The sequence below is a fragment of the Chiloscyllium punctatum genome, chromosome 7 (genome assembly GCF_047496795.1).
Source record: "Chiloscyllium punctatum isolate Juve2018m chromosome 7, sChiPun1.3, whole genome shotgun sequence".
NCBI lineage: Eukaryota > Metazoa > Chordata > Chondrichthyes > Orectolobiformes > Hemiscylliidae > Chiloscyllium > Chiloscyllium punctatum.
This window is the reverse complement of record NC_092745.1, coordinates 27,841,177-27,867,321: the sequence shown is the minus strand read 5'-3', so window position 1 is coordinate 27,867,321 and position 26,145 is coordinate 27,841,177. Positions and strand designations below refer to the sequence as shown.

Here is a 26,145-nt window from a genome sequence, read left to right as displayed (position 1 = left end):
AAAGCTTTCTTGGAAAAACCGATGCAGTGTTCCTGAGTTGTAGAGGTCTTTCATCTAAAATCATGCACCGTGCCTTCCACATTGTGAGCTAGAAAGGTCTGAGGGAAAGGTGAGAGAAATCAAGGGATCTGTCCAGCAGGAACACTACGTCCAAGGTTCTGGGTCCTTTTCCACAGTCTGAGTCATCGTGCTGAGAGTTGCTGAACTATGTGTGTCCTAGTTCCAGTGCTGTGCTGTCACTTGCATTGATATATTCTTGGAGCACTGCAGTATGACCCTATTTAATACTAGGACACTTCTACCAAGAAGAGGAAGAGTAATCTAGGGCATTGCTGCCATTTTAAGATATCAATTAGCAGCTAACTGGCCTCCATTGAAACAGGACCCAGCCTATGTTCTGTCACTGTGATGTTTAGAGTTAGTGAAAGGGGAAAAAAAAGGAATGATAAGAACTGGTATTTAAACAGTGCCTTGAATATAGTGAAATAAATTTTGACATCAGAATATTAGGACTGGTGACCAAATATTTGTTCAAAGTTAGGAACATAAGGACCAAAGCAGGCCATTCTCCCCAGGATACAGAAGCCCATTTGTTTGGCACTCCATCCATCATCTTCTAAATTCTCTCCTTCCACCACATGACACACATTTGCAACAGAGTACTTCCCTCCATTCTAGATCATTTCCTTAATGCCGTTTTCCTCACATTATCTCCATATTCTTCAATGTCATTAGACACTAGAAATTCTTGTTGGATATACTCAGTATATCCAAGTATATCCAATTCTTCTTGGATGTACTTAAGCTCTCTGGGACGGAGAATTCCCATAAATCACTACCCTCCGTGTGAAAAAATTTCCACCCCATCTCAGTCTGAAATAGCTTGCCTGTTATTCTGAGATTGTCCCCTGGTTCTGGAGTGCCCAGAGGAAACATCTACCCTCTCGTGCCCTGCAAGAATTTTGTACCGTTTTGAGTTCCCCATCATTCTTTGAAACTCTGAAGAATACAGCCCCTCTGAAGAATACTTCCTCAATCTTTCCCCATTAGACAAATCATGCCATCCCAGAGAATAATCTACTGAAACTGCATTGTACTCCCTCAGCAAGTATGCCCTTAAGTAAGGATTGACCAAAACAAATAGATTTTAAATAGTTTCCTAAGTCAGAAATGAAACAATAAAGAGCTTTTAAGATGGGAGTTTCAGAATGTAGGACTTGGACAGCTGAAGGTATGGCCATGAATGGTGGAACAGTAAAAATCAAAAAGCATGCGACAACGACCGGATGAAGGAGTGGTGCTCCAAAACCTAGTGCTTCCAATTAAATCTGTTGGACTATAACCTGGTGTTGTGATTTTTAAAAAAAGCATGAGAACAGTATTAGAAGAAAGCAGAGATGTTGAAGAGCTGCATGACAAGAGGAGGAGAGAACTACAGAGAAAAGGGTTGAGGCCAAGGAGTCATTAGAAAACGAGGATAATTTAAAAATTGAGGCAGTGTGAGAATGGGACTTTGTGCAAGTTGGGGTATGAGTCACCTCCATTCTGCAGACATTGATAAGTGACATGGTTTACATACTGGCACAGTATCCCTTTGATTCACAAAGTCTTGTGATCTAGCTTTCTTATTTCAGAGTGGTATCATTCTTGCATCAGGATTAAGGAATGAATATGCCATGTTTGGTATGTGGATCAACCAGTTTTTCTTCTGTACTTTGTGAATAAAACTATTCAGGTTTTACCTGGCTGAGTGCTGATATCTCAAATTTCTTCCAAGGACTGGAGACATCACTCTGTTGACTTGCTCTGGAAATAAGTTGAGGAAATCATTATTGTCAGTGTGGCTAAATGATAACCACACGTTTTGAGCCAAAAGGTCATGGATGTTGTGTCTTCCAGCTCTTAGAAAGAAATCATGCATTAGACTTAATGTGCTGGAGCTTCAAGTATACAGTTCTGTGTGACTAGTGGATATTGTAATTGTTACCTGGTACATGACTACAGTGGGATGATGAACGCGGAACCCTAGCACATTAGTTTCTAATTCTTTGCAAATTATGTAACATAAATAATTTATTGTTACTTGTATGTATGAAAATACAGTAAAATGTGCATAAGTTGCCCCAAACCAGTGCCATTCAATTACATATTATGAGAAAAAAAGAGAATTTCTAAGACCAATTTCATTTTCTGGTTGCTCCATGGCTTTGGTTTTATGAATTGTTCCTGTTGCCTATTATGAGCTCAGTCACATTGTAATCTCCCAGGATATAGATGCTTTAGTTAAGTTGACCCCTAAGATGTGCATGCAACAACTTGTAAATGCAGACTGTTCTCTTCCTTAATGGTGGTTGACCATTTTAGTGGCCGTTTGTGTGCCAAGGAGGCCAGGTCCCTCTAGTCTCAAATTTGCATCACTCCTCTGATATCCACACTGCTTCCTGACTCTGTTGGCATCCTAGTTTCAAGGCAGCAGTGTATGGTCAGGCATTTCCACAAAGTTTTAATACCTTGTCTTGACAGTTTAAAACATCAAGTGCCGCAGACTGATCCTGGTCATATTTGCACTGTGCTGGGATCCACCCTGTTTGCACAAAGGTCAGTAGAATATTTCTTTTTGAGAATGTTCCTCATTCTTGAAAGGCAGTTGACATTCAAATGGAATGCTCCCACCCAGCATACTTCCTGGTCAGCCCTACCTTGAATAGCACTTATTTTGAATGTTTTAGTTATGCCACTTGTATCCTCACCATTTCAGAGCGTCGTAGAATTCCTACAGTGTGGATACAGGCCATTCAGCCCAACAAGTCCACACTGACGCTCTGAAGAGTAACCCACCCCCTTCCCCTACTGCTCTACATTTACCCCTGACTAATGCACCTAACCTAACCATCCCTGAACATGATTTGGAGACGCCGGTGTTGGACTGGAGTGTACAAAGTTAAACATCATGCAACAGTGCTCACCACTGTCCTACAGTGTCTTGACCTTCTAGTTGTAGAGTTTACTAATATGGAGGATGCTGTACAAAAAGAACCTTGGGAAGTTGTTGTGGTGCATATCATAGATGGCACGCACTGCTGCCACTGTGCCTCCATGGTGAAAGGAGTGCATGTTGAAGTTGGTCAACTGAGCTTCATCAAGAGGCTGCTTTATGGAGCTTCTGGAGTGTTCTTGGATGTTGGTGAGTTGTATTCATGTAGGCAAGTCAATGTGTTCCATTACAGCCCTCTCTTATGCCACAGAGATGGTGGACAAAAAGGAGTTGTTTGCTGTACAATTCCAAGCTTCAGGTCTGTTCTTGTAGCCACAATATTTTAAGTGGACAATCCAGTTGAGTTTCTGGTCGATGATAACTTACGAGGATACTGGTAGTGGGGAATTCAGTGGCATGCAACATCAAAGGGAGGTGGCTAGATTCTCTCTTGCCTGCAACAGCGAATTGCCTGGCACTTTCACTGTGTATAATATTTGCACCACACAATCTTAAGATTTGAGGTTACCCAGGCCATGCTGCACACGGACACAGGTTGAATCAGCACCTGAGAATCATAGAAGCCCTACAGTGTGGAAGCAAGCCATTCTGCTTGTGTCCACACCGACCCTTTGACGAGCATCTCGCCCAAACCCATCCCATCCCTGTAATTTTCAAGGCTGACCCACCTAGACTGCACATCCGTGGACACTATGGGCAAGTTGTAATGGCCAATTCAACTAATCTGCACAACATTGCACTGTGGGAGGAAACTGGAACACCCAGAGGAAACCTACGTAGGCATGGGGAGAATGTGCAAACCCCAGACATTCGGTCAAGACTTTTATTGATTTGTCATCTTCACTCCTATCTTGAGCTGGGAAAGAGCAGAGCGACACCTAGTTTATGACAAAATTAACAAGGGAGATTTCTTAAGTGCCATATGCTTGGTGGCTTCCTTTTAGTCAGTCTCCTGCCAAAGAAACTTTTGGGATGGGTTTATTAATATACCATTCCAAGAAAAAAACCTGTTATTTGTAAAACCCCTTCAGGATACCTCACTGTCAAACAGAAAAGCTGCTTTAATGGTTTTATTTAGGTATCCACAGATCGACGTTAGCGTCACTTCAGTGCTTTGTATGGTGGGCAGGGTCCTTGCTACTGATGAGCAACGTACAACAGCACAGAAATCTGAGCAAATCACAGCCTAATTATAGTCATTCATTTTAAGCGGATGTTATCCTTTTATTTTTCTGGCTTTTCCCTTGCATCCCCCAAAGGTGCTGACCCTCATTGGAGGAAGTTCTATATAAAGCCTCCTCTCCCAGTGGCGCTGACCCTCGCTGCGGAACATAGTGCTCACTGCCCTCGTCTCCTGAAGAGACTGAGTGACTGGGAAACAGCAAGGGATTCAGCAGAAGGAAGTGTTGTGTGGCTGTCAGTTGATAGGCAGAGAACAGAAGAGAGTTAAGAGAGGAAAGCAACATGCAGGAGGGGGCAAATGGATCAAGTGAGAGGCAGACAGAATAGGGAGTAAACAGGGTCAGGAGAAACACTGCAGTGGCACGTTGTAACTGCAGATGCTCAATACTTTTTAAAAAGTATTTCTTGGTATATGAGAAGCTACTGAACTAATGTGAAAGTAGAGGCAGCTCCATTCCACTAAGTTTTATTATTTGCAATTCATGCTGAAATGAAAATGCACTATTAGAATATCTTGTAAACTGGAAAACTTTTCTGTAGGAAAGTTGGTACTGAAGAAGGGTCATTGGACTGCAATGTTAATTTTGTTCTCTCTCCATTGCAGCCAGGCCTATTGAGTTTTTCCGGCAATTTCTGTTCTTTGTGCCTTTTATACCCCTTTGGGATAGTCGACTTCTCAAACATGTTGCGCTGTTTGGTAAAATTCCTATTTTCCTGTTTCTTCCATAACAGAAAAGGCATTCAGCAAGTGCTACTGGATGTCATTTAACTGTGTCTAACCATTTTTGGAAGTTCCCTAGGCAGTTCTGGCTCTGAAGTGGGTTCCCATAGTGTGTAGACACTTCCTGGGTTTTTTTTTTGTTGAACTGATTGGAATTGTTACTTGGGGTTGTGCTGCAGTTATAGTAGGGAGAGAATTTTTTCATTCAGTTTTCTCTGAGAGGAAGGAATTAAGTTAGCACTGGGAGAACAGCACTCTGCACTTAAAGTACAACATGGGTTAGATAGAAGACTGGATTTTACTGGCTGTATAGTTCCATTTCTAATCAAAAGGTTGGTCTTTGACCTTCCCACCTGAAACCCAAGTGTCTTGTGTCAATATTATGCTTGGAGCATCTTTCCTTGTTTCAGGACAAGGAGGGATGGTGGCTTAGTGGCTAGCATGACTGCCTCACAGCACCAGGGACCTGGGTTCAATCCTACCTTTGGGTGACTGTCTGTCTGTGTGAGAGTTTGCACATTCCCCCTGTGTCTGCGAAGGTTTCCTCTGCATGCTCCAGTTTCCTACCACAGTCCAAAGATTGCCCATAATGTCCTTAGCTCTGGGGAAGTGCAGGGTTACGGGGCTAGGGTTGATGGTGAGTCTGGGTGAGACTCTCTTCGAAGGGTCAGTGTGGACTCAGTGGGCTGAATGGCCTGCTTCCACACTGTAGGGACTCTGATTCTATGAACTCCATCTAGGAGGGTCATGGGCAACTCGGGTTGAGGGAGAGTAACATCTTGGGAGTATATTCATCTTCACTGGGCACATGATCTCCTCCCTACTCTTCTCCCCCCCCCCCCCCATCACACTCACTCCCTCCCTCCCTCACTCACCCCCCCTCACTCACCCCCCCTCACTCACCCCCCCTCACTCACCCCCCCTCACTCACCCCCCCTCACTCACCCCCCCTCACTCACCCCCCCTCACTCACCCCCCCCTCACTCACCCCCCCCTCACTCACCCCCCCCTCACTCACCCCCCCCCCACTCACCCCCCCCCCCACTCACCCCCCCCCTCACTCACCCCCCCCCTCACTCACCCCCCCCCCCTCACTCCCCCCCCCCTCACTCCCCCCCCCCTCACTCACCCCCCCCCTCACTCACCCCCCCCTCACTCACCCCCCCCCTCACTCACCCCCCCCCTCACTCACCCCCCCCCCTCACTCACCCCCCCCCTCACTCACCCCCCCCCCCCTCACTCACCCCCCCCCTCACTCACCCCCCCCCTCACTCACCCCCCCCCTCACTCACCCCCCCCCCCTCACTCACCCCCCCCCCTCACTCACCCCCCCCCCTCACTCACCCCCCCCCTCACTCACCCCCCCCCTCACTCACCCCCCCCCCTCACTCACCCCCCCCCCTCACTCACCCCCCCCCCCTCACTCACCCCCCCCCTCACTCACCCCCCCCCCTCACTCACCCCCCCCTCACTCACCCCCCCCTCACTCACCCCCCCCTCACTCACCCCCCCCCTCACTCACCCCCCCCCTCACTCACCCCCCCCCCTCACTCACCCCCCCCCTCACTCACCCCCCCCCCCCCCTCACTCACCCCCCCCCTCACTCACCCCCCCCCTCACTCACCCCCCCCCCTCACTCACCCCCCCCTCACTCACCCCCCCCCCTCACTCACCCCCCCCCTCACTCACCCCCCCCCCCCTCACTCACCCCCCCCCCTCACTCACCCCCCCCCTCACTCACCCCCCCCCTCACTCACCCCCCCCCCTCACTCACCCCCCCCTCACTCACCCCCCCCCCCCCCTCCCTCACCCCCCCCCCTCACTCACCCCCCCCCCCTCACTCACCCCCCCCCCTCACTCACCCCCCCCCTCACTCACCCCCCCCCTCACTCACCCCCCCCCTCACTCACCCCCCCCCCCTCACTCACCCCCCCCCCCCTCACTCACCCCCCCCCCCTCACTCACCCCCCCCCTCACTCACCCCCCCCCCTCACTCACCCCCCCCCTCACTCACCCCCCCCCCTCACTCACCCCCCCCCTCACTCACCCTCCCCCCTCACTCACCCCCCCCCTCACTCTCACCCCCCCCTCACTCACCCCCCCCCCCTCACTCACCCCCCCCCCTCACTCACCCCCCCCCCTCACTCACCCCCCCCCTCACTCACCCCCCCCCCTCACTCACCCCCCCCCCCTCACTCACCCCCCCCCCCCCTCACTCACCCCCCCCCCCCCCTCACTCACCCCCTCCCCCCTCACTCACCCCCCCCCCCCTCACTCACCCCCCATCTCCTAATCTGCCTTTACATTCCCCTGCTGTATATCCACTGTAGTGGAGATAAAGAACCCTTCAACTGGCCATGAATTGGGAAGAGGGAAGCTAGGTTGCTTAATGCCTTCCCCATGCAGCATAAGATGGGAGCCAGATTGGGAGAATGTGGCAAGGCCTTTGCTTTATTTTGTGTTGCTGGGGTAAGATCTACCCTATGATGCAGAAGCTCCACATATGCTGGAGAATGGAGTAGGCAGCTCTTCATGAGTTAACCAAAACGAGGACCCTTCAAGTTAACACAAAATAAAAAATAGAAACGACAAATAAAAAAGCTGTTCACTGGAAACATCAGCCTAGTTTTCAGTGTGTTCTGTTTTTATTTTTATACTATATTTGTAAGATCATCACCAATAAATCCAAAAGGGAATTCAGAAGATAGATATTTGCCCAGTGGATGCTTTCGAAGTTGAGTCTGAATGCTTTTAAAGGGAAGTTAACTTTGACAGAAAGGAGTTGGAAATGCATTGAGACTGTGAAAATGAAGTATGTTAGGAGGTTTATCAAGGACTCGGTGTGTGTTTATTCTGTTCTGTGAGCTGTTCAACCCTCCAAATTGCTATGGAAGCCATTCAGCCCATTGAGTCTGCACTGGCTTTCTGAGCATTTTGACTTTGTGCCAATTTCCTGCTTTTCTCTCATAACCCTGTAACATAGTTTCTATTGAAATAATCATCTAATGCCTCTTCAAAGTCTCAATTGAGCTTGCCTTCACCTCACTTCTAGGCAGTGCATTACTTTGTGAGACAGGCTTCTTTTCACTTCACTTTTGCTTCTTCTGCAGAACACTTGTAAATCTGTGCCTTCTGGTTGTTGATCCTCAAACATGTTACCCAACTTTAGGCTTGTCTTCCATGGCAACGAGATGGCAATTTAATTTTCTCACCAGTTATCTCTGAGCTAACTAAGGAACGGTTCCATCCTGCCATTCCTGTTCTAGATTCCAGGTTCCAAAATTACTGTTAAGCCTTGACTAGATGAGTAATACTCTGTCATCTGAATAAGCAGTTCAAATCCCAGTACTTGAAACAGTAATCTTGGCAGACATTCTGCTGAGGGATCGTTACACATTCAGGCTTGATGTCTTTCAGGTGGTCTGGTCTTAATCTCATTGCTGCTTGTCAATTTACCAATTGCTCACAGCAATTGCTTACAAAGGCAGTTCATTGGCTATCAAAAATGTTGGCAATTCCTGAGATTGTGAAATATGCCATGAGAATACAGATTTCGTATAGGAAACATAAAACTGTGTAGCAAAGGAACAGGCCCTTCAGCCCACCACGATGCTGGTCAGGCAGCATTCCAAGGAGCAGGAGAGTTGACGTTTTGTGCATAAGCCTTTCCTGATGAAGAGCTTATGCTCAAAATGTCGACTGTCCTGCTCCTCAGATGCTGCCTGATTTGACTGCTTTTCCAGTATCTCACTCTTTGACTCTGATCTCCAGCATTTGTGGTCTTCACTTTCTCCCACCATGATGCTATTCTTAATGAATCTCATCTGCTTGTACATGGTCCGTATCCCTCTGTTCTCTGCGTGTTCATGGTTTTGTCTAAATGTCTCTCAAACTTTGCTGAGTCCCAATTCTGCTTCTACCATGTCCCCAGTATGTTCTTGGCCCTTGCCTCTCTGTGTTTAAAAAACAATTATCCCATAAGCTTCTCCCCACTTTCCTTAAACCTATGCCCCATAGTATTTGATGTTTTCACCCTGGGAAGAGATTTTGATTATCCACCTCTCATAATTTTATATACTTCCCTCAGCCTGCGACACTCTAGTGAAAACGATCTAAGTTTAACTAAATCCTCCAATCTAGTTAAACATCTTTTACACCCTCTCCAAAATCTACGCATTCTCTAGGGATAGGAACTGCATACACTACTCCCAAATGAGGCCTAGCTAAAATTGTTTTTTTAATACAGCTGCACCATGACTTGCCAGCTTTTACACTTGGTGCCCCAACTGATGATGATCAATGTGCCATAACACCTTCTTTACCACCATATTCACTTTCTGGGAGCTATGGACTTGGACCCCAAGATCCCTCTGTAAATCAATGCTCCTAAGGGTCCTGCCACTTGCTGTATACCTTTCTGTTGCATTTGACCTCACAAGGTGCACCACTTCACACATGTCTGGACTAAACTCCATCTGCTCTTTCATTACCCAACTTTCCAACTGATGTACCCTGCTGTATCCTTTGATAACCTTCCTCACTGTCCACAAATGCACCAATTCTTGTCCTCTGCAAACTTGCTAATTAGACCACCTACATTTTCATCTACATAACACATCAAACAACAGAGGTCCCATCACTGATCCTTGTGGACCACAACTAGTCCCAGGCTTCGTGAGAAAAATACTCCTCCACATCTACCCTCTGACTCCTATTACCAAGCCAATTTTGTACCCAAATTGCCAAGTTACCATGAATTCGTCTTCTGGTACAGTCCACCATGAGAGACTTTGTCAAATATTTTTGTAAAGCCCATGTAGACAGCATCCACTACCCTAACCTCCTCAAGCATCTTTGTCATTTCCTCAAAGTGGAATCGAGTTGGTGATACAAGATCTTCCCCTCTCAAAGCCATGCTGACTATCCCTAATAAGTCGTCTTTTCCAATTGAGTGAATCCTGTCCTGAAGTATCTTATATAATTTCCCTACCACTGCTGTAAAACTCACCAGCCTATAATCTCCTAGATTATCCTGGTTACCCTTTTTAAACAAAAGAGCAACATTGGCTATTCTCCAGTCTTCTGGACCTCTCCAGTGGCTAAGGAGGCTTCAAACATTTGTCCATGCCCCAACAATCTCCTCCCTTGCCTCCTCCAGTATCCTGGGGTCGATCCCTTCAGGGCCTGGGGCCTTATCAACCTTTTAATGTTTTTCAAAACCCCCAATGCCGCCGCCATCTTTAATGTTGACGTGCTGTCGAATATCAACATACCCTTCCATGATCTTAATATCATCCATATATTTTTATCATCAATAATCACAAGTGAGGTGCCTGAAGACTGGAGGCTGGCTAAAGTGCCACTACTTAAGGAAGGTGGTAAGGAAAAGCTGGGAAGTATAGACCAGTGAGCCTGACATCAGTGGTCAGCAAGTTGTTGCAGGGAATCCTGAGGGACAGGATAGACATGTATTTGGAAAGGCAAGGACTGATTAGAATTAATCAACATGAGTTTGTGCCTGGGAAATCACATCTCACTGACTTGATTGAGGTTTTTTGAAGCAGTACCAAAAGGGATCGCTGAGGGTAGAGCGGTGGACGTGATCTTTCTGGACTTCAGTAAAGATGTTTGACAAGGTTCCACGTGGTAGACTGGTTAGCAAGGTTAGATCTCATGGAGTACAGGCAGAACTTAGCCATTTGCTACCGAAAGTCGAAGACATAGGGTGGTAGAGGAGGATTGCTTTTCAGACTCAAGGCCTGTGACCAGTGTTGTACCAGGATCGGTGCTGTGTCCGCTGGTTTTGTCATTTATATAAATGATTTGGATGTGAACATAGGAGGAATGATTAGTAAGTTTGCAGATGACACCAAAATTGGAGGTGCAATTATCTCCGATTACAATGGGATCTTGATCAGATGGGCCAATGGGCTGAGGAGTGGCAGATGGAGTTCAATTTAGATAAATGTAAGGTGCTGTGTTTTGGAAAGGCAAATCATGGTAAGACTTATGCACTTAATGGGAAAGTACTGGGGAGTGTTGCTGAACAAAGTGACCTTGGAGTGCAGGTTCATAGTTCCAGCTGGACAGGATAGTGGAAAAGACATTTAGTATGCTTGTCTTTATTGTTCAGTGTATTGAGTGTAGGAATTGGGAGGTCGTGATGTGGCTGTACAGGACGTTGGATAGGACACTTGGAGTAGTGTTTGCAATTCTGCTGTCTCTCCTGTTGAAAGAGTTTTGTGAAACTTGGAAGGATTCAGAAAAGGTTTACAAGGATGCTGCTAGGGCTGGAGGATTTGAGCTATAGAGAGGTTGAATAAGCTGTTTTCCCTGGAGCATCGGAGGCTAAGGGATCACCGAATCGAGGTTTATAAAATAATGAGGGGCACGGATAGGGTAAATAGACATGGCATCTTTTCCCCGGCTGCGTGAGTCTAAAATTAGAGGGCACAGGTTGAAGGTGAGACTGGAGAGATTTACAAAGGACTTAAGTGGTAGCGTTTTCATGCAGAGGTTGGTGTGTGGATGGAATGATCTGCCAGAGGGATTGGTGAAGGCTGGTGCAATAACAAAAGGCACCTGGATGAGTATATAAACAGGAAGGGTTTAGAGGGATATGAGTCAAATGCTGGCAAATGGGACTAGATTAATTTAGGATGTCTAGTTGGCATTGACACGTTAGTCAGAAGGGTCTGTACATCTCTATGAAATTGTTGTCCATCTCAGTGATGGAACCATTGAGCACCTCACCCCCTTTCTCTGGCTTCATGCATAAATTCCCTTCTTTGTCCTTTTCTGCTTCCTTTACATTCCTCAATGGCTTTGTTTGATTTAAGTTTCCTAAACCTTAAATATACTTCCTCCTTCTTTTTGACTAAACCTTCAATCCCCCTTGTTTTCCAAGGCTCCCATACCTTTCATCCTCACAGGAATGTGTTGGTCCTGAACTCTGATCAAACTGCTCCTTAAGAGATACCCTCATATCAAATGCAGATTGCCATCAAATGGCAGTCCCCAATCTGGTTTCTCCAGTTCCTGTCTCATAATGCTGTAATTAACCTTCCCTCAATTTTGCACTTCCACCAGAGGACCAGTCTTACCCTTATTGATCTTAAAAACTTAATGACTATGATTAGTGTTCCCAAAATGCTCCCCACTGAAATATATGGCAATGTTACTTGTGCTGACCTGCATGAGTGAGAGACTGACAGCATGTGAAAACACAATGTTATCAATGTCCAGACAGGTGGCTGGGGTTTAACATGACATTCTAGAAATCTGTGTAAGTACAATGTCTTTAGACAGATTCGGGGCAGTAAGCCCCATGTCCTTAGTTAAAATGGCAGACATACCTTTCTTTCAGCAATGCACAGTTGGGTGAGTGAATGATGTGCCCTTTTTGAACTGTCAAATGATTCCACCAGCAACTTTGGATTAACCTTTGACCTGTTTACCTTTTTGATTACAGATGATGTATTGTACAATGAGCTCTGAGACGATGTCAACGCGACCCTGTTACTGACAGTTTGATTCCACAGGAATCTCCCCATTTTTCACCGCCACAATGCCTGTGCAGGCTCCACAATGGACAGACTTCCTCTCCTGCCCAATCTGCTGCCAGACATTCGATGAGAACATACGCAAGCCCATCAGCTTAGGCTGTGGACACACAGTCTGCAAGATGTGTCTCAACAAACTTCATCGCAAAGCCTGTCCTTTTGACCAAACCACTATCAACACAGATATAGATATGTTACCTGTGAACTCTGCACTGTTACAACTGGTGGGGGCCCAGGTAAGAGTTTAAGTTACTTTTTCAAGTATGTTTTCCTGCCTTTGCTTGCCAAATAAGGTAGGAGTTTTTCAATATATGGCCTTAACCCTTGTAGCCCATGCTGCTGCCATTGCTGTCTTATACAGAAGTGCACACGTACCACAGCAGTCATTTACGAATTGGATGGATCCTTATTCTATAAGCAGCCCTCTTTAAAACTTCTCTAAAGCTCTTTGAATTAGTGGTGTTGAATGAAAATTTAACCTCAATGTATTATTGTCCCTATGATTTTTTTTTCTCAATTTTTATATGCTACTGTGCCTGGGAGAGTATTATTTATTTCCTGGAGGTGCTTGGCAAATCTGAGCGAGTCCCATTTCCTCAGGTGCAAGCAATGTCTTCACACCCAAAATCATCATCATTCCTTCCAGTCTTACTGCCATTAAAGCTGCTTATAGTATCCAAGAAGGACAACATTTACTTGTTTCCTATGTCAGTACACAAGTCAGTACAAGTCAGCTTTAGTCAGTACACAAGTACTCTGTGTGCTACTGTGGTCAGTGTATTCTGCTCTCCTTGTGTGATACCACACTTGGTGCTTCTTTCTAATGAAGAAGAGGACTGTTGCTGTGGAAAGATCTGATGAACTATCTCTCTCCTTGTATTAGAAGATGTTGTCAGTTACTCTCTCCCTAGATAGTAGCCCTGTGGTGTCAGTAAGCTGAGTTGAGCTGGAAATTGCAAGCTCTGATCACTGTGGATGAGAGAGTGAAACTGAACCTGCACCATTTGATGATGATAGTACGTTCTGTGAATGGTCCTGTTGCATGTAGTGTCACAGCAGTGTTTGGCAAGAGTTTCAGTTTCAGTGCCTGTGACACATGTTTGTCTGAAGGAGTTGTTATTTTCAGAGTTGCAGTTGCTGAGTCATTGCAACACTCTGTGCGAGATTCTTTTCTCCTCTTCATGCGGCCTGTTCAGTGACCACTTCGCTGGTTTCTGTGGAACTCGATCTTTCCAATTCCTACTGCACTACAGACAGAAACTTTTTAATTAACCAGCACATGCTAACTTTATCTCATGGCCCCTTCATCGCAACCTGCCATTCAACCCCTCTAGTCTCTTTCACTCTGTTGCAGGCTGTCCTGTATCTGAATTCCATTCGCCAGTCTTAGTTCTGTAACCCTTGATAGTCATACCGAACAAAAGTCTTAGCCAATCACAGTTTTAAAAATTTCTCCTTGGCCCCTGTGTAATGACAGCTTTTTTGAGGAGAGGTTTGAAGATTGTTGCCTTTGTCTGTAGAATATTTCTTAATGTCCCCTTGGAATGGCTTGGTTCAATTTTAAGTTAGCACCCTTTGTTGTAGACCCACCCTTTGTTGTAGACCCACCCCTCTCTGCGATCAGAGGAAATGGTATCTTTCTGTCTGCCCTGTTGACTAACTTAATCAGCTTAAACATTGCAATTAGTTCACATCTTTAATTATCCTGAAAACCACAGAACTTGCTAAGCGGCACGGTGGCACAGTGGTTAGCACTGCTGCCTCACAGCGCCAGAGATCCGGGTTCAATTCCCGCCTCAGGCGACTGACTGTGTGGAGTTTGCACGTTCTCCCCGTGTCTGCGTGGGTTTCCTCCGGGTGCTCCGGTTTCCTCCCACAATCCAAAGATGTGCAGGTCAGGTGAATTGGCCATGCTAAATTGTCCATAGTGTTAGGTAAGGGGTAGATGTAGGGGTATGGGTGGGTTGCGCTTCGGCGGGGCGGTGTGGACTTGTTGGGCCGAAGGGCCTGTTTCCACACTGTAAGTAATCTAAAAAAAAACCATTTGGCTGCTATGAGCATGTAACTCACTGCACAAGTTGACCACACTGTCTCAAACTCCCGTTCAAAAAATCTTTCAGTATGAAGTTTTTAATAACAATACACCTCCTCAAAAGGCTTTTCGACATCCAGCTTTGCTGCATCCTGTGCTCCTTTTGACAAATTTGTCAAGTATGATTTCCCTTTCTTAAAACAGTGTTGACTCTGATTATACTATTACTCTTTAAGTGCATTAAGATTTCATAATACTGAATTATTGAGTTTTCCTAATGACGGGTTAAACTGATTTATAGATTAGATTAGATTAGATTCCCGACGGTGTGGAAACAGGCCCTTTGGTCCAACAAGTCTACACCAACCCTCTGAAGAGGACCCACCTCCATCTGACTAATGTCCCTGGTGCTGTGAGGCAGCAGTGCTAACCACTGAGCCATGGTGCCTCCCTGTTTACACACTTACCTTCTTTCTTGAATAACCAGTGTAGCATTTGCAAATTTCTAAGGTGCAGGGACAGTTTTAAAATTTAGGACTTCTGGAAAGTTATAGCCAGTGCTGGGAAGTAGGCCATCGGCTCTTATTCCTTAAGCTTTTGTAATACATTTTCTTTGCTAATACTAATTACCTTAAGTACATTTGTTTTCCTATGTTTCTGGTATGTAATTTGTAGCAGCTTCAGCTGTGAAATCACAAAGTATTTGTTTAATGTGTCTGTCATTTGCTTATTCCCCACAATGATTTCTCTCGTCACTGCCTTTAAGGGATGCTTTATTGTTTATATACTAGAGAAAGCTCTTCTAGCCTGACTTTAGATTTCTAGCTAGTTTATTCATCCTATTTTGTTGTGGTTTTTTTTTTGGACAACTTTCTGGTCACCACCTCTGATACTAAAACTCTCCTTTGCTTGTGATTATTCTTTGAAATATTTTAAGCTACCTTTAATCTAGTGATAACCTTTATATTCCCTTGTAAGCCACAAGTCTTTGTTGCTGAGTATTTGTTTTTGAATGGAATGGATACTGCCTGATTTTACAATTCTGTACTTAAAATTTTGGTTCATAATCAGATTCTTTCTGGTACTAAAGCTCGCACACCTCAGTTCAGGCCAGAGTGCTTCTGTGGGTTGATTCCACAGGCCATTGAGTCATGACTGAATGTGTCAAAACAAGTGCAAACTCCAGTTAACGCAATCACATCTACACTTCCTCATTTCACTCTATCCTTTTATATTTAGACGGCGAACCTTTTCCCTGGGGGCACATTGGTATGTATGTGGAGAGACTGGGGTCACATTATCTGTGCATTCTGCAGCTTGGTGCTGTGTTTGGGTACTTGTTCTATTTACTGTGGATATAACCATCTCAAGACAACAGTGTTTCACACAGTGCAACAGTGACTGCACTTCTGAAGTGCTTCAGTGGGTATAAGGGAGTGTTTGAAGTCACGAAAGACACAATACATTTACGCTATCGTTTTAAATTGCAATTTAAGTGAAATGTGTTAATTTGTTACTGTATAACAAACTTGTGTTCTCTTGTGAATGCTGCTAAAGCTCTATAATATCTTACATTAATTAAAATTTTTATTACAGTATGTTATCATTTCACTATTAATTATATACAGTGAACAACATTTTGTAAAATTATTCTAATTATGTGCAGATTCCAGAGCCACAGTCTGTCACCTTGTGTACAGGAGCAGAAAATACCAAACACTATGAAGAGGCAAAGAAATGTGTGGAGGAATTGGCACTGTACCTCAAACCACTCAGCAGTACCAGAGGTACTTGAAGTTATTGAGACATTCCTACTGTACACTGACATGGAGATTTATTTTTTGGGAGGTTTATCGAGTATTTATTTTAAACACTTGCTTCAGGCACTTTACGTATAGTAGTAGGTACCTCAGTGAGTTACAAGCTAAAATCTAAACCAAGGTTTTGGACAACTGGGCAGTTCAGAAGAAAGCTCCAACTGGACTCAAAATACTGACTGTTTCTCTCTCAGATGCTGAACGTCTGCAGCATTTTCTGCTTTTATTTAAAATGTCCACCTTTGGCAATATTTTGCTTATGAGGGATTTGAAGAGCTTATATATAGAATGACCAATACCCAGAAGTGAGTTACAGACTGAAATCTACTTGGAGGCTCAAAGGGTTTTACATATATAGAATAACATCTGCAGAAGTGAGTTACAGGCTGGAATGTAATTGGGTTTGAGGGTATATATAAAGCATCACAGATACCTGGGCATGTGTTACAGACTGTCTAATCTTATAGTTTGGGTGGTTTTTATGCAGGCAAAAGTGAGGACTGCAGATGCTAGAAACCAAAATCTAGATTAGAGTGGTGCTGGAAAAGCACAGCAGGTCAGGCAGCATCCGCGGAGCAGGAAAATCGACATTTCGGGCAAAAGCCCTTCATCAGGAATGGAGGCAGGGAACCTCCAGGGTCGAGAGATAAATTTGGAGGGTGGGGTGGGGGTGGAGCGGATAGGTGGAAAGAAAGATTGGCAGGTAGGACAGGTCATGGGGACGGTGCTGAGCTGGAAGTTTGGAACTGGGGTAAGGTTAGGGGAGGGGAAATGAGGAAACTGATGAAGTCCACATAGATGCCCTGGGGTTGAAGTGTTCCGAGGCGGAAGATGAGGCGTTCTTCCTCCAGGCGTGGTTTTTATGCAGACTGCTAAGATATTCAGGATTGAGTTGCAGGCTGAAATCTAATTGAGGGTTTCAGGGTTGTTTATATGTAGAATAATTGTACTTGGGAGTGAGTTACAGGCTGCAAAATAATTGAGAGGTTCGAGTGGTTCATGTGCAAAATAACAGATCCAGTGAGCTGCAGGTTGGAATCTAATCAAAGATTTTGGTGTGGATGCTTTCTAATAAAGCTGTTATTACATACCACTGGGACAAGTGGGACTTTAACCTGGGCCTCTTGTTTCAGGGGTGGGGACAATACTTATAGCACAAGAGCCCCCAGGTTTTGGCATATGGATGGAAGACTGGGTGGGCGGGAGTTAAGGTCGAGAACCTAACCAACGGGTTTAAATATTTTATATATGGAATATTTGATATGTGGGCATGTGTTACAAGCTGAAATCTAATCAAAAATGTTTGAATGGTGTATGTATAGGATTAGATCTCTCGGATTGAGTTTCAGACTGGAATCTAATCTAAAACATTGGGGTGGTTTATATATAACAGATACCCAGGAATGATTTACAGAATGGAATATAATCAAGAGGTTTGGGATGTTTTATATATAGAATTACAGATATCCAGGAGCATGTTACAGACTAAATTATAATAAAGGGTCTGAATGATTTATCATAACCTAACAGATACCCGGGAGCGAGTTACAGACTGAAATTTAATTATGGGGATGGGTGAAGTTCCACTCCTAGTGATTTAGTAGAACAATAATTTGCATCAGGCATCATTCTGTCATGACTGGCTGCTTTATAAGGAGCTAGGCTGCAAGCAGCAGTTGGGAGCCTGTGTACAGTATACCATGTGTCTGACAAAATGGAATAATAATAACCTGTTCTGTCATCTGAAATTCTGTGTGAGTCATGCCTTTTATGGGAGACCGTCTGACGCTTGAGATGTGGGAAATCACTGCCTGCTGTGTTTAGGTCTTCTCCCCAATACCTTTCCTTACGTTGCTGATTAAATTAGTTTCTGCTTGCAGTTCAAGTGTTTAGCATACAACTGTAAGTGTCTTCCCGCTCGGCCTCGGGTGTTACTTTACTGAGATTTAGCTGTTAACCCTGTATCCATGACATGATGCGGGCGGTCATCACCTTATCTTCTCCAGTTAAACGTTTTAAAATTCTGTGCTACTAGAGCCCTGTACATTGACCTCCTGCTTCAAATGAATTTGCAGTTCAAATTATTGGCGCACTCAGAATCCCTAGCATGTGGAAGAGGCCATTAGGCCCATTTAGTTTGTACCGACCCTCCAAAGAGCCCCCCAAGACCCAACTCTTCATCCCATAGCTCCACATGGGTATGCAGGTTTGGTGGATTAACCCTGGATACTGCAGGGCAATTTTTAGTTCAGTCATACCTACACATCTTTGTGATTGTGGGAGGAAACCAGAGCACCTGGAGGAAGCCCACGTAAGCATAGGGAAAATGTGCAAACGGCCGCCCAAGTCTGGAATCGAACCAGCTCACTGGTGTTGTGAGGCAGCGGTGTTAACCACTGAGCCCCTGTGCCATCCCAAACTTTCGTGTTTGAAGGGGAGTAACTTCTTGAGCTGGAAAATCCATTGGGCATAATTGTCAATGAAGAAAAATGTTGATTGGAAGGCCAGCAGAAAGCAATGATTAGTAAAACAGCAGAAATGTGTTTGCCCTGGCTTTATTCTGTTGTCCAATCTATCTCTGCTTGCTTAGAAGTGCCGAGTGATCTAGGTACCTGATTCACAGAGCATAACCTGGAACCTTGTCTGATGCTCCTGCCACACTCCCAGTGTGATCTTTGCTAGCATAGTCTCTGCTGTGGTCTGATGGGAGGTTCCCAGTCACCTGGAAAGTATCCAGCCCTTGATTTTCCCCCACCCCATGTCCTGCTCTGTACCCAGAATAGCAGGAGAAAGACTCCAGACAAACTCTGCCCTATTTAGAGTGGGCAAAGAAACTTAGGCCTTGACCCTGTGCCATAGCCGTTACAGCTTTATGATGCCCCTCTGCTTCAACCCATAGCACAAAGTGTTGTCAGTGTGGAACACCACGCACAGGCATCTACTGACCCATGGTGCCTTCCACTCAGCAAGCCATTCAGCAAGATGATGCCTGGAGCTAGCTGCCCAATTTCAGGCCTGTGAGATGGTTCTTGGCACCTCTCATTGTCATGTATTTAAACAATTATTTCATGGGATGTTGGTGGCAGTGTTTGGGCCACCATGCGTTGTCCAACACCTGAGTGGCTGGTGAGATGTCATTGTGAGCTGCTGCAGTCTGTGTGGTGTACCTATAGCCACAGTGCTGTTAGGATCAGCAAGGTCTCTTCTTATAGAACCTTTACTGCTTCTGTAAATATATAAAAGTTTAGAAGTTTGCTGGTTATCAGAGCTATGCTGGAAAAACGCAGCTGGTCAGGCAGCATCCGAGGAGCAGGAATATTGACATTTCGGGCAAAAGCCCTTCATCAGGAAATGTGGCCCCCTTCCTGATGAAGGGCTTTTGCCCAAAACGTTGATTTTCCTGCTCCTCGGATGCTGCCTGACCTGCTGTGCTTTTCCAGCACCACACGCTTGACTTTAATCTCCAGCATCTGCAGTACTTCCTTTCGCCTGGTTATCTGAGCTATATATTTTGAAGATTGTCCTTTTACTAAGCAGGCTCATGTTCTATGAGTCACGATGTCTTATCCTGTTGTTGTTCAGTCCCTCCATGCTTGATGCTCCATATCAGGATTCCAATTCTGACCTCTTATCCAACCCCTGCTCCTTTCAATCCACCATTGGTGTGTGCCCACAGTTGCTAGGCCTTCCCCCAGTTCTCGAATTCATGCCCTTTTAATTTGATCTCCTTAAGATGTCTTTTAAAATTTACCACTTTCATAGTGCGCTGGGACATGTTACAATGTTAGAGATACAAATGCAAGTTGTTGTTCAGACAAACCCACAATCTCATTATTTCATAACACCGAGTAGCCTTGGGGATGACATGGACTGTTACTGAAGTGAATTGACAAAGGGCACGAAAAACAGACTAAATCCAACTAAAACCTCAGAGGTCAGTTCAGGGCAGGAATTCCAGCTCTCAAAGTGATGACAAGGTGGCAAAACTGAGAAGGGAAATCCTACACAGTAACTGGCTGGCTGGTATCATTTGTAATTTCAATTTAACTACAGTTGGTCAAAAATTATGTCATGAGAGCAGACTCTTTTTACAGCTGATGCGGTCAGTGACTGCCGGGTCTTGCAGTATATGTGACTCCCTTTTCTCAAGTGTTCTCGAGTTGTAAGCTTGGCACTAGCATAATAGAATACTGAGAAATTGGACAGTGTAGAAATACAGGATGCTGGACTTATGCCTATGGAAGATGGTCTTCCTTGGCCTGCTCAAGTTTGGCTGTATCCCTGATGAAAGTGAGGACTGCAGATGCTGGGGATCAGAGCTTAAAAATGTGTTGCTGGAAGAGGGCTCCTGAATGTGTTCCTGAAGAAGGGCTTATGCCCGAAACATCGATTCTCCTTCTCCTTTGATGCTGCCTGACCTCCTGCGCTTTTCCAGCAACACATTTTTAAGCTCTGTATCCCTGATGGTCAGTGATTTTGGTGTTGGAACTGTGGACCTGGCTCCAGTCTACGCCAGCTGCTCAGATCTGGCCCTGCTGTACTGCTGAGCTGTGCTGTTTTGTATTGCAGGTGTGGTGCTCAGCAGTGCTGCACAGAGCGTGCTGAGCAGGCCCATGCAGAGGAAGCTGGTTACACTGGTCCACTGTCAGCTAGTGGAAGAGGAAGGTCGGATCCGGGCAATGAGAGCTGCTCGTTCACTGGGGGAGCGCACGGTCACTGAGCTCATCCTTCAGCATCAAAACCCACAGCAACTCTCATCCAATCTCTGGGCAGCTGTCCGAGCCAGGGGCTGTCAGTTTCTTGGACCAGGTAGGGTTACTGAATGGCTCAGCAAGTTGACATTTCATACGCCCTAGATGTGTTAACCTGTCAGGATTTTAGACTCTCATCAAATAGATGTTTTCCTTTTGCAATTTTTGGATCAACATTTAATGCTGTAGAGTGCTGGGGAATGGAACAGTTCGAAGGCAGGGGTTAGATATAGAGTAAACTTCCCATTTCAATGTTAAAGGGCTGAATGGCCTAATTCTACTTCTGTGTTTTGGTCTTCTTTGTCCCTTGAAGTACGCACAGGACAGACAGCATGAGGTCAGATACACAGTAAAGTTGTATCTACACTCTTAAAGTGTCAGGCTTCACTGTCTTCCATCAAACATTCCCAGGACAGAGACCATATTTGGAGTTAGAGTAAAGCTCCTCTACACTGTCCCCATCTCTCACTTAGGACAGGGATAGCATAGGGTGAGGTTCAAAGCCGCCCACCGCTCTCTCTCCCCCCCCCCCCCCCCCCAAAAGAAAACTGAAAGTAAAGTCTTCTTTACCCATTTTACTAAAAGTAAAGCTAGCTCTACTTTTCTAAGTAGAAAATAAAGCTAATTGTGCTTTTTCAAACCAAAAAGTGAAGCTCTATCTATACTCTGCTCATCAATCTCTTTGTATGGGTTAGATACAAAGTAAAGCTGTGGCAATTGTATGCTTTCCTCTCAAAACCGAAAGAACATTAGAGTTAGAACTATTATTTGAAAGCACTATTCTCCCCTTCCTCTGTATCATATGAATGTTTCATTTATGTTAAATCTTACTCTTTATATCTGAATATCCTAATGAAGGCATTATGGGAATTGGACAGAGTCAAAAAATGCATAATAGAAAACAAATTAAATTAATTGGACCTGGAGCAGGGGCCTGGTCCAGTCTCAGATTGGGGTGAGCAGGAGTAGCTCTGATCTGGGGTTGGGAGGAGCCAGAGGACATACCAGATTGGAAATAGGAAGGTACTGGGCTGGAATTGGAGCAGAGTGTTGGACAGGTGTAACTACTTGTTCAGGACTGAATCTAAAATGGTGTGTTGTCAATCAGATTGCAAGTATTTTCTTGAATAATGACCTCTCTGGCTCCCAGCTATGCAGGAAGAAGCCCTCAAACTGGTCCTGCTTGCACTGGAAGATGGCTCTGCACTCTCTAGAAAGGTCTTGGTGTTGTTTGTTGTCCAGAGGTTGGAGCCTCGATTTCCTCAAGCCTCAAAGACCAGCATTGGACACGTGGTGCAGCTGCTGTACAGAGCCTCCTGTTTCAAAGTAGGTTTTGGTTTGGAGTGGGATATACAGACTGAAGGTTACTGATTTTAGGGCAACAACTAGTTACATAATTAATTTGTATTCTTGATTATGAAGTACATCGTTTCAAAGGTTTGCTGATGGCATCGGGCTCATTCATGTTGCATCTCTCGTAAAGTCATAGAATCATGCAGCACAGAAACAGAAGCTTTAGCCCAACAAGTTCAGGCCAAACATAATGCCAAACTGAACTAGTCCCACCTGAGTGGTCCTGGTCCACTTCTTCATTTCATATCATTCCTATTCATGTACACCTCCAAATGTCTTTTAAATATTGTAATTGTACCCACATCCCCCACTTCCTCAGGAAGTTCATTCCACGCATGAGCCACCCTCTGTATAAAAACATTTTCCTCCCCTGCTGTTTTTAAACCTCTCTCCTCTCACCTTAAAAATGTCCCCCCCTCCACATCTTGAAATTCTCCATCCTAGGGAAAAGACAATTACCATTAACTCTATCTATACCCTTTATAAACTTCAACCTCCTACCCTGCAGGTGAAAAAGTCCCAGCCAGTCAGCTTTTTCTTATAGCTCAAACCTTCCCTATCCAGCAACATCTTGATAAATCTCTTCTGGACCCTCTCCGGTTTAATATCCTTTCTATAACTGGACGACCAGAACTATACACAGTATTCCAGAAGAGGCCTCATCAATGTTCTGACAGCCTCGATATGACTTCCCAATTCCTATACTCAGTGGACTAGCCAATGAAGGCAAATGCACTAAATGCCTTTTTAACCACCCTGTCTACATGTCATGCAAGCTTTACAAAATTATGCACTTGAACCCCAGGTCCTTCTACAACACTCCCAACATATACATAGATGACTCGCCACCATCCTCACGCAACGTCTCCAATAGCCTGGATTTATCACCCTGTGTGTCTTTTGTCCAATATTGGTGCGGTAGAAATTTCCTGAGTTAACAATGGGAAGAATATAGCATTTGCCTTTGATCCTAGTCACCCTGACTACCTCTACTCCCCAGACCAATGTGTGATGGTCCACACTGTTGCCAACCTTGAGATCCTATGTTTCACAAGGTGAGCTTCAGACCTTGCATCCAGTCCATCATTAAAACCATCAAGTTGCACTTCCATAGCATCTCTCCTCCTCTCAGCCCTTCTGCTGCTGAACAGATCATGTCTTTCATTACCTTTGGAATCAGTGTTTCAATGCATATCTGCAGAGCTTTCCTGGCTTCTATCCTTGAGCTCATCAAAACACTTCTGCCTGTATCCTAACTCTTATCAAATCCCATTTATTTATCATGGATCTTCCTCACGAGGCCATATTGATCCTGCTCCAGAAACACTGCATGTTTTAGTTCTCATCCTTGTTTCAAATCTATGCATGGCCTCACCCCGAAATATGTCTGAAACTTCTTTCCAACCCTCTGAGATCTCTGTGCTCTTCCAGTTTTGACCTTCATTATTATCCCTCCAACAGTGGTGACCCTGCCCTAAGTTCTGGAAATCCTTCATTAATAAGCCTCTACATCTATCTCCCCTTTCCACCTTTTTAAGATGCTGTCTATTATCTACCTCTTCAACCAAGCTATTGTCATTCTTCTAATGTTATCCTTGGGCTCAGTAGTAGCATTCAAAATGGAATTGGACTAACGTTTGGGGGAAAAAAGACAAGGTGAGGGAAAAGCCTTTTAGTAAAATCTTTATTTGATATCATGCAGACATGATGGGCAGAACAGCCTTACTCCCTTCATTGTAGTGCTTCTGTGGTCGGTGGCCTGATTAACATTTGACTGCTAATGCTCCTGCCAAATGATTGGGGTTGTCCGACCATATCCCTGCCACTACATAATGTAAATTAGTGTATTAAACAATGAGAAGGATAGTAGCTGACTACAGAAGGGTACCAAAAGACTGGTGAAATGGCCAAGTACATGGCAGTTGGAGATACATGGAAGAATTAATCGCAGTTTCAAATGAGGCGTTCACAGTGTATATAAAGAAACACCGTTTCCAGTGGCAAGAGATCTGGTGACCAGTGGGACTTGGATTAATGAAAATTTGCAAAAGACCAGAGGCAGGATGAGGATTTATTTTACATAGTGTGTTGTGATCTAGAATGCTCTGCTTCAAAGGGTAATCCAAGCAGATTCTTTATCAACTTCCATGAATTAATTAGACAAATAGATTAAAAGAAAACATTGTAGGGGCCATTTGGAGGGAGAAGTTGGTTTAATTGAGGGATTTTACTAAAGGCACGGACACAATTGACCTCTATATGCTGTATGATTTTGTTAGAGCCAAACAAATTTCCTCACCATTTTTTATTGTTAATTTATTCCTGGTACTGTGTTCAACAGTTAGGTCTTGATTTATTTCAGTCTGTTTAATGGTTACTTAGTTCCTGAGCCTGCGTCTGATGCTTGCTTAGTTCCCAAGTCTTTGTTGCAGGTCACAAAGCGAGATGAAGATTCCTCTCTGATGCAACTGAAAGAGGAGTTTCGGACATATGAAGCACTACGGCGGGAGCATGACTCTCAGATTGTGCAGATCGCCATGGAAGCTGGCCTTCGCATTGCTCCTGACCAGTGGTCTTCTCTCCTTTATGGAGACCTGTCACACAAATCTCACATGCAGTCCATTATTGACAAGGTACGACAGCTTAAGCTTTTTGTTTTATCCAGAAAATTGAAGGAAATGCATAGCAAACTGCTAAGACAACTATCCCCTCTGAAAGAAAGGTCTGTGATAGGGGAGAGTGTATATGGAGTGAGAAAGGGGATTAAATGGATGGGTAGTGTGTGTGATCGGGGAGGGTGTACATAAGGCTGTTCCTGCAAATGCAGGACTTTTCTCGTTGCTTGTGGCGTGTGGAGTAGAGTCCCGGAAGCTCTGTTAACGAGAAAACCGGCCTGAAGGTGGGGGCAGGTATGACTGCATATATATATAACTCTATAAAATTCACTTCAGTCTATGTATATTGTTAGGCCGCAAGTATCTAATGGGTTCTTTTAAGGTCTGATCAAAATGAATACGTGACATGCACTTGAATGCGCATCAGTTATTAGCTTTAATTAATAGAAATGTGTACGTATATAAAAAACTACTGAGCGAATCTATTCGCTCAAACTACTTATACAGATCCAAGCTAATGCACATCACTACCTTTCTACTCGTCGGGGACTGGTGATGGTGGCACTTGGACCTCTATCTAGGATTCTACAGCACCAGCCTCACGAGCCCCAGTCCGCTGGTGAAGATCCGTGGACTGGGTTTGAGTGTCCTGGGCCAGTGATGACAGTCCAATGAGTGGGCAAAGCCCCTGCTATTAATGCTGGGCTGAATCTAATGTTGTGTGCTCTATCACGATTTCATAGCACTTCCAGTACATTCCCAGGTGTTCCATTGTTCAAATAATTACAGCCATCTTTGTGTTAGCTGTACAATAGCCTGATTTCCCAGTTCCCAGCCCACATTAGTGCAGTGACCTTCCAGCCAAAACCGGTTGCTTTAGCACTAGGCCTGCTTTCTGTATAATTTTCTACTTCCGTCATTACGCATTGACATGTCCAATTAACCCTTAATGATCTGGCTTGGAGATTTTTTTTTAAGCCCAACACTATGCCATGTGGAGTGGTCCCAAATCAGGATTGAAATTCAAACAGTAAATTAACTCCTCAGTAGTTTGCAGGGCTTTTTCTGCTAAACGCCTGCCTCTGGATGGCGAGTATTGATGGAGAGCTAGTTACGT

The 26,145-nt window shown here is 44.8% G+C and overlaps 1 protein-coding gene across 6 annotated transcripts in view; it reads left to right on the top strand.

Annotated features, from left to right (window-relative positions):
• The window catches only part of LOC140479551 (roquin-1-like), a 120,044-nt gene that overhangs the window by 38,324 nt on the left and 55,575 nt on the right, over window positions 1-26,145 (top strand). For all 6 annotated transcript variants that reach the window (XM_072573363.1, XM_072573364.1, XM_072573362.1 and 3 more), the window contains exons 2-6: window positions 12,370-12,696; window positions 16,159-16,279; window positions 20,879-21,118; window positions 22,211-22,386; window positions 24,846-25,046. In XM_072573363.1, coding sequence (XP_072429464.1) covers window positions 12,466-12,696; window positions 16,159-16,279; window positions 20,879-21,118; window positions 22,211-22,386; window positions 24,846-25,046 — 969 coding nt within the window. In that variant the 5' untranslated portion in view covers window positions 12,370-12,465. The remainder of the gene's footprint in view (window positions 1-12,369; window positions 12,697-16,158; window positions 16,280-20,878; window positions 21,119-22,210; window positions 22,387-24,845; window positions 25,047-26,145) is intronic.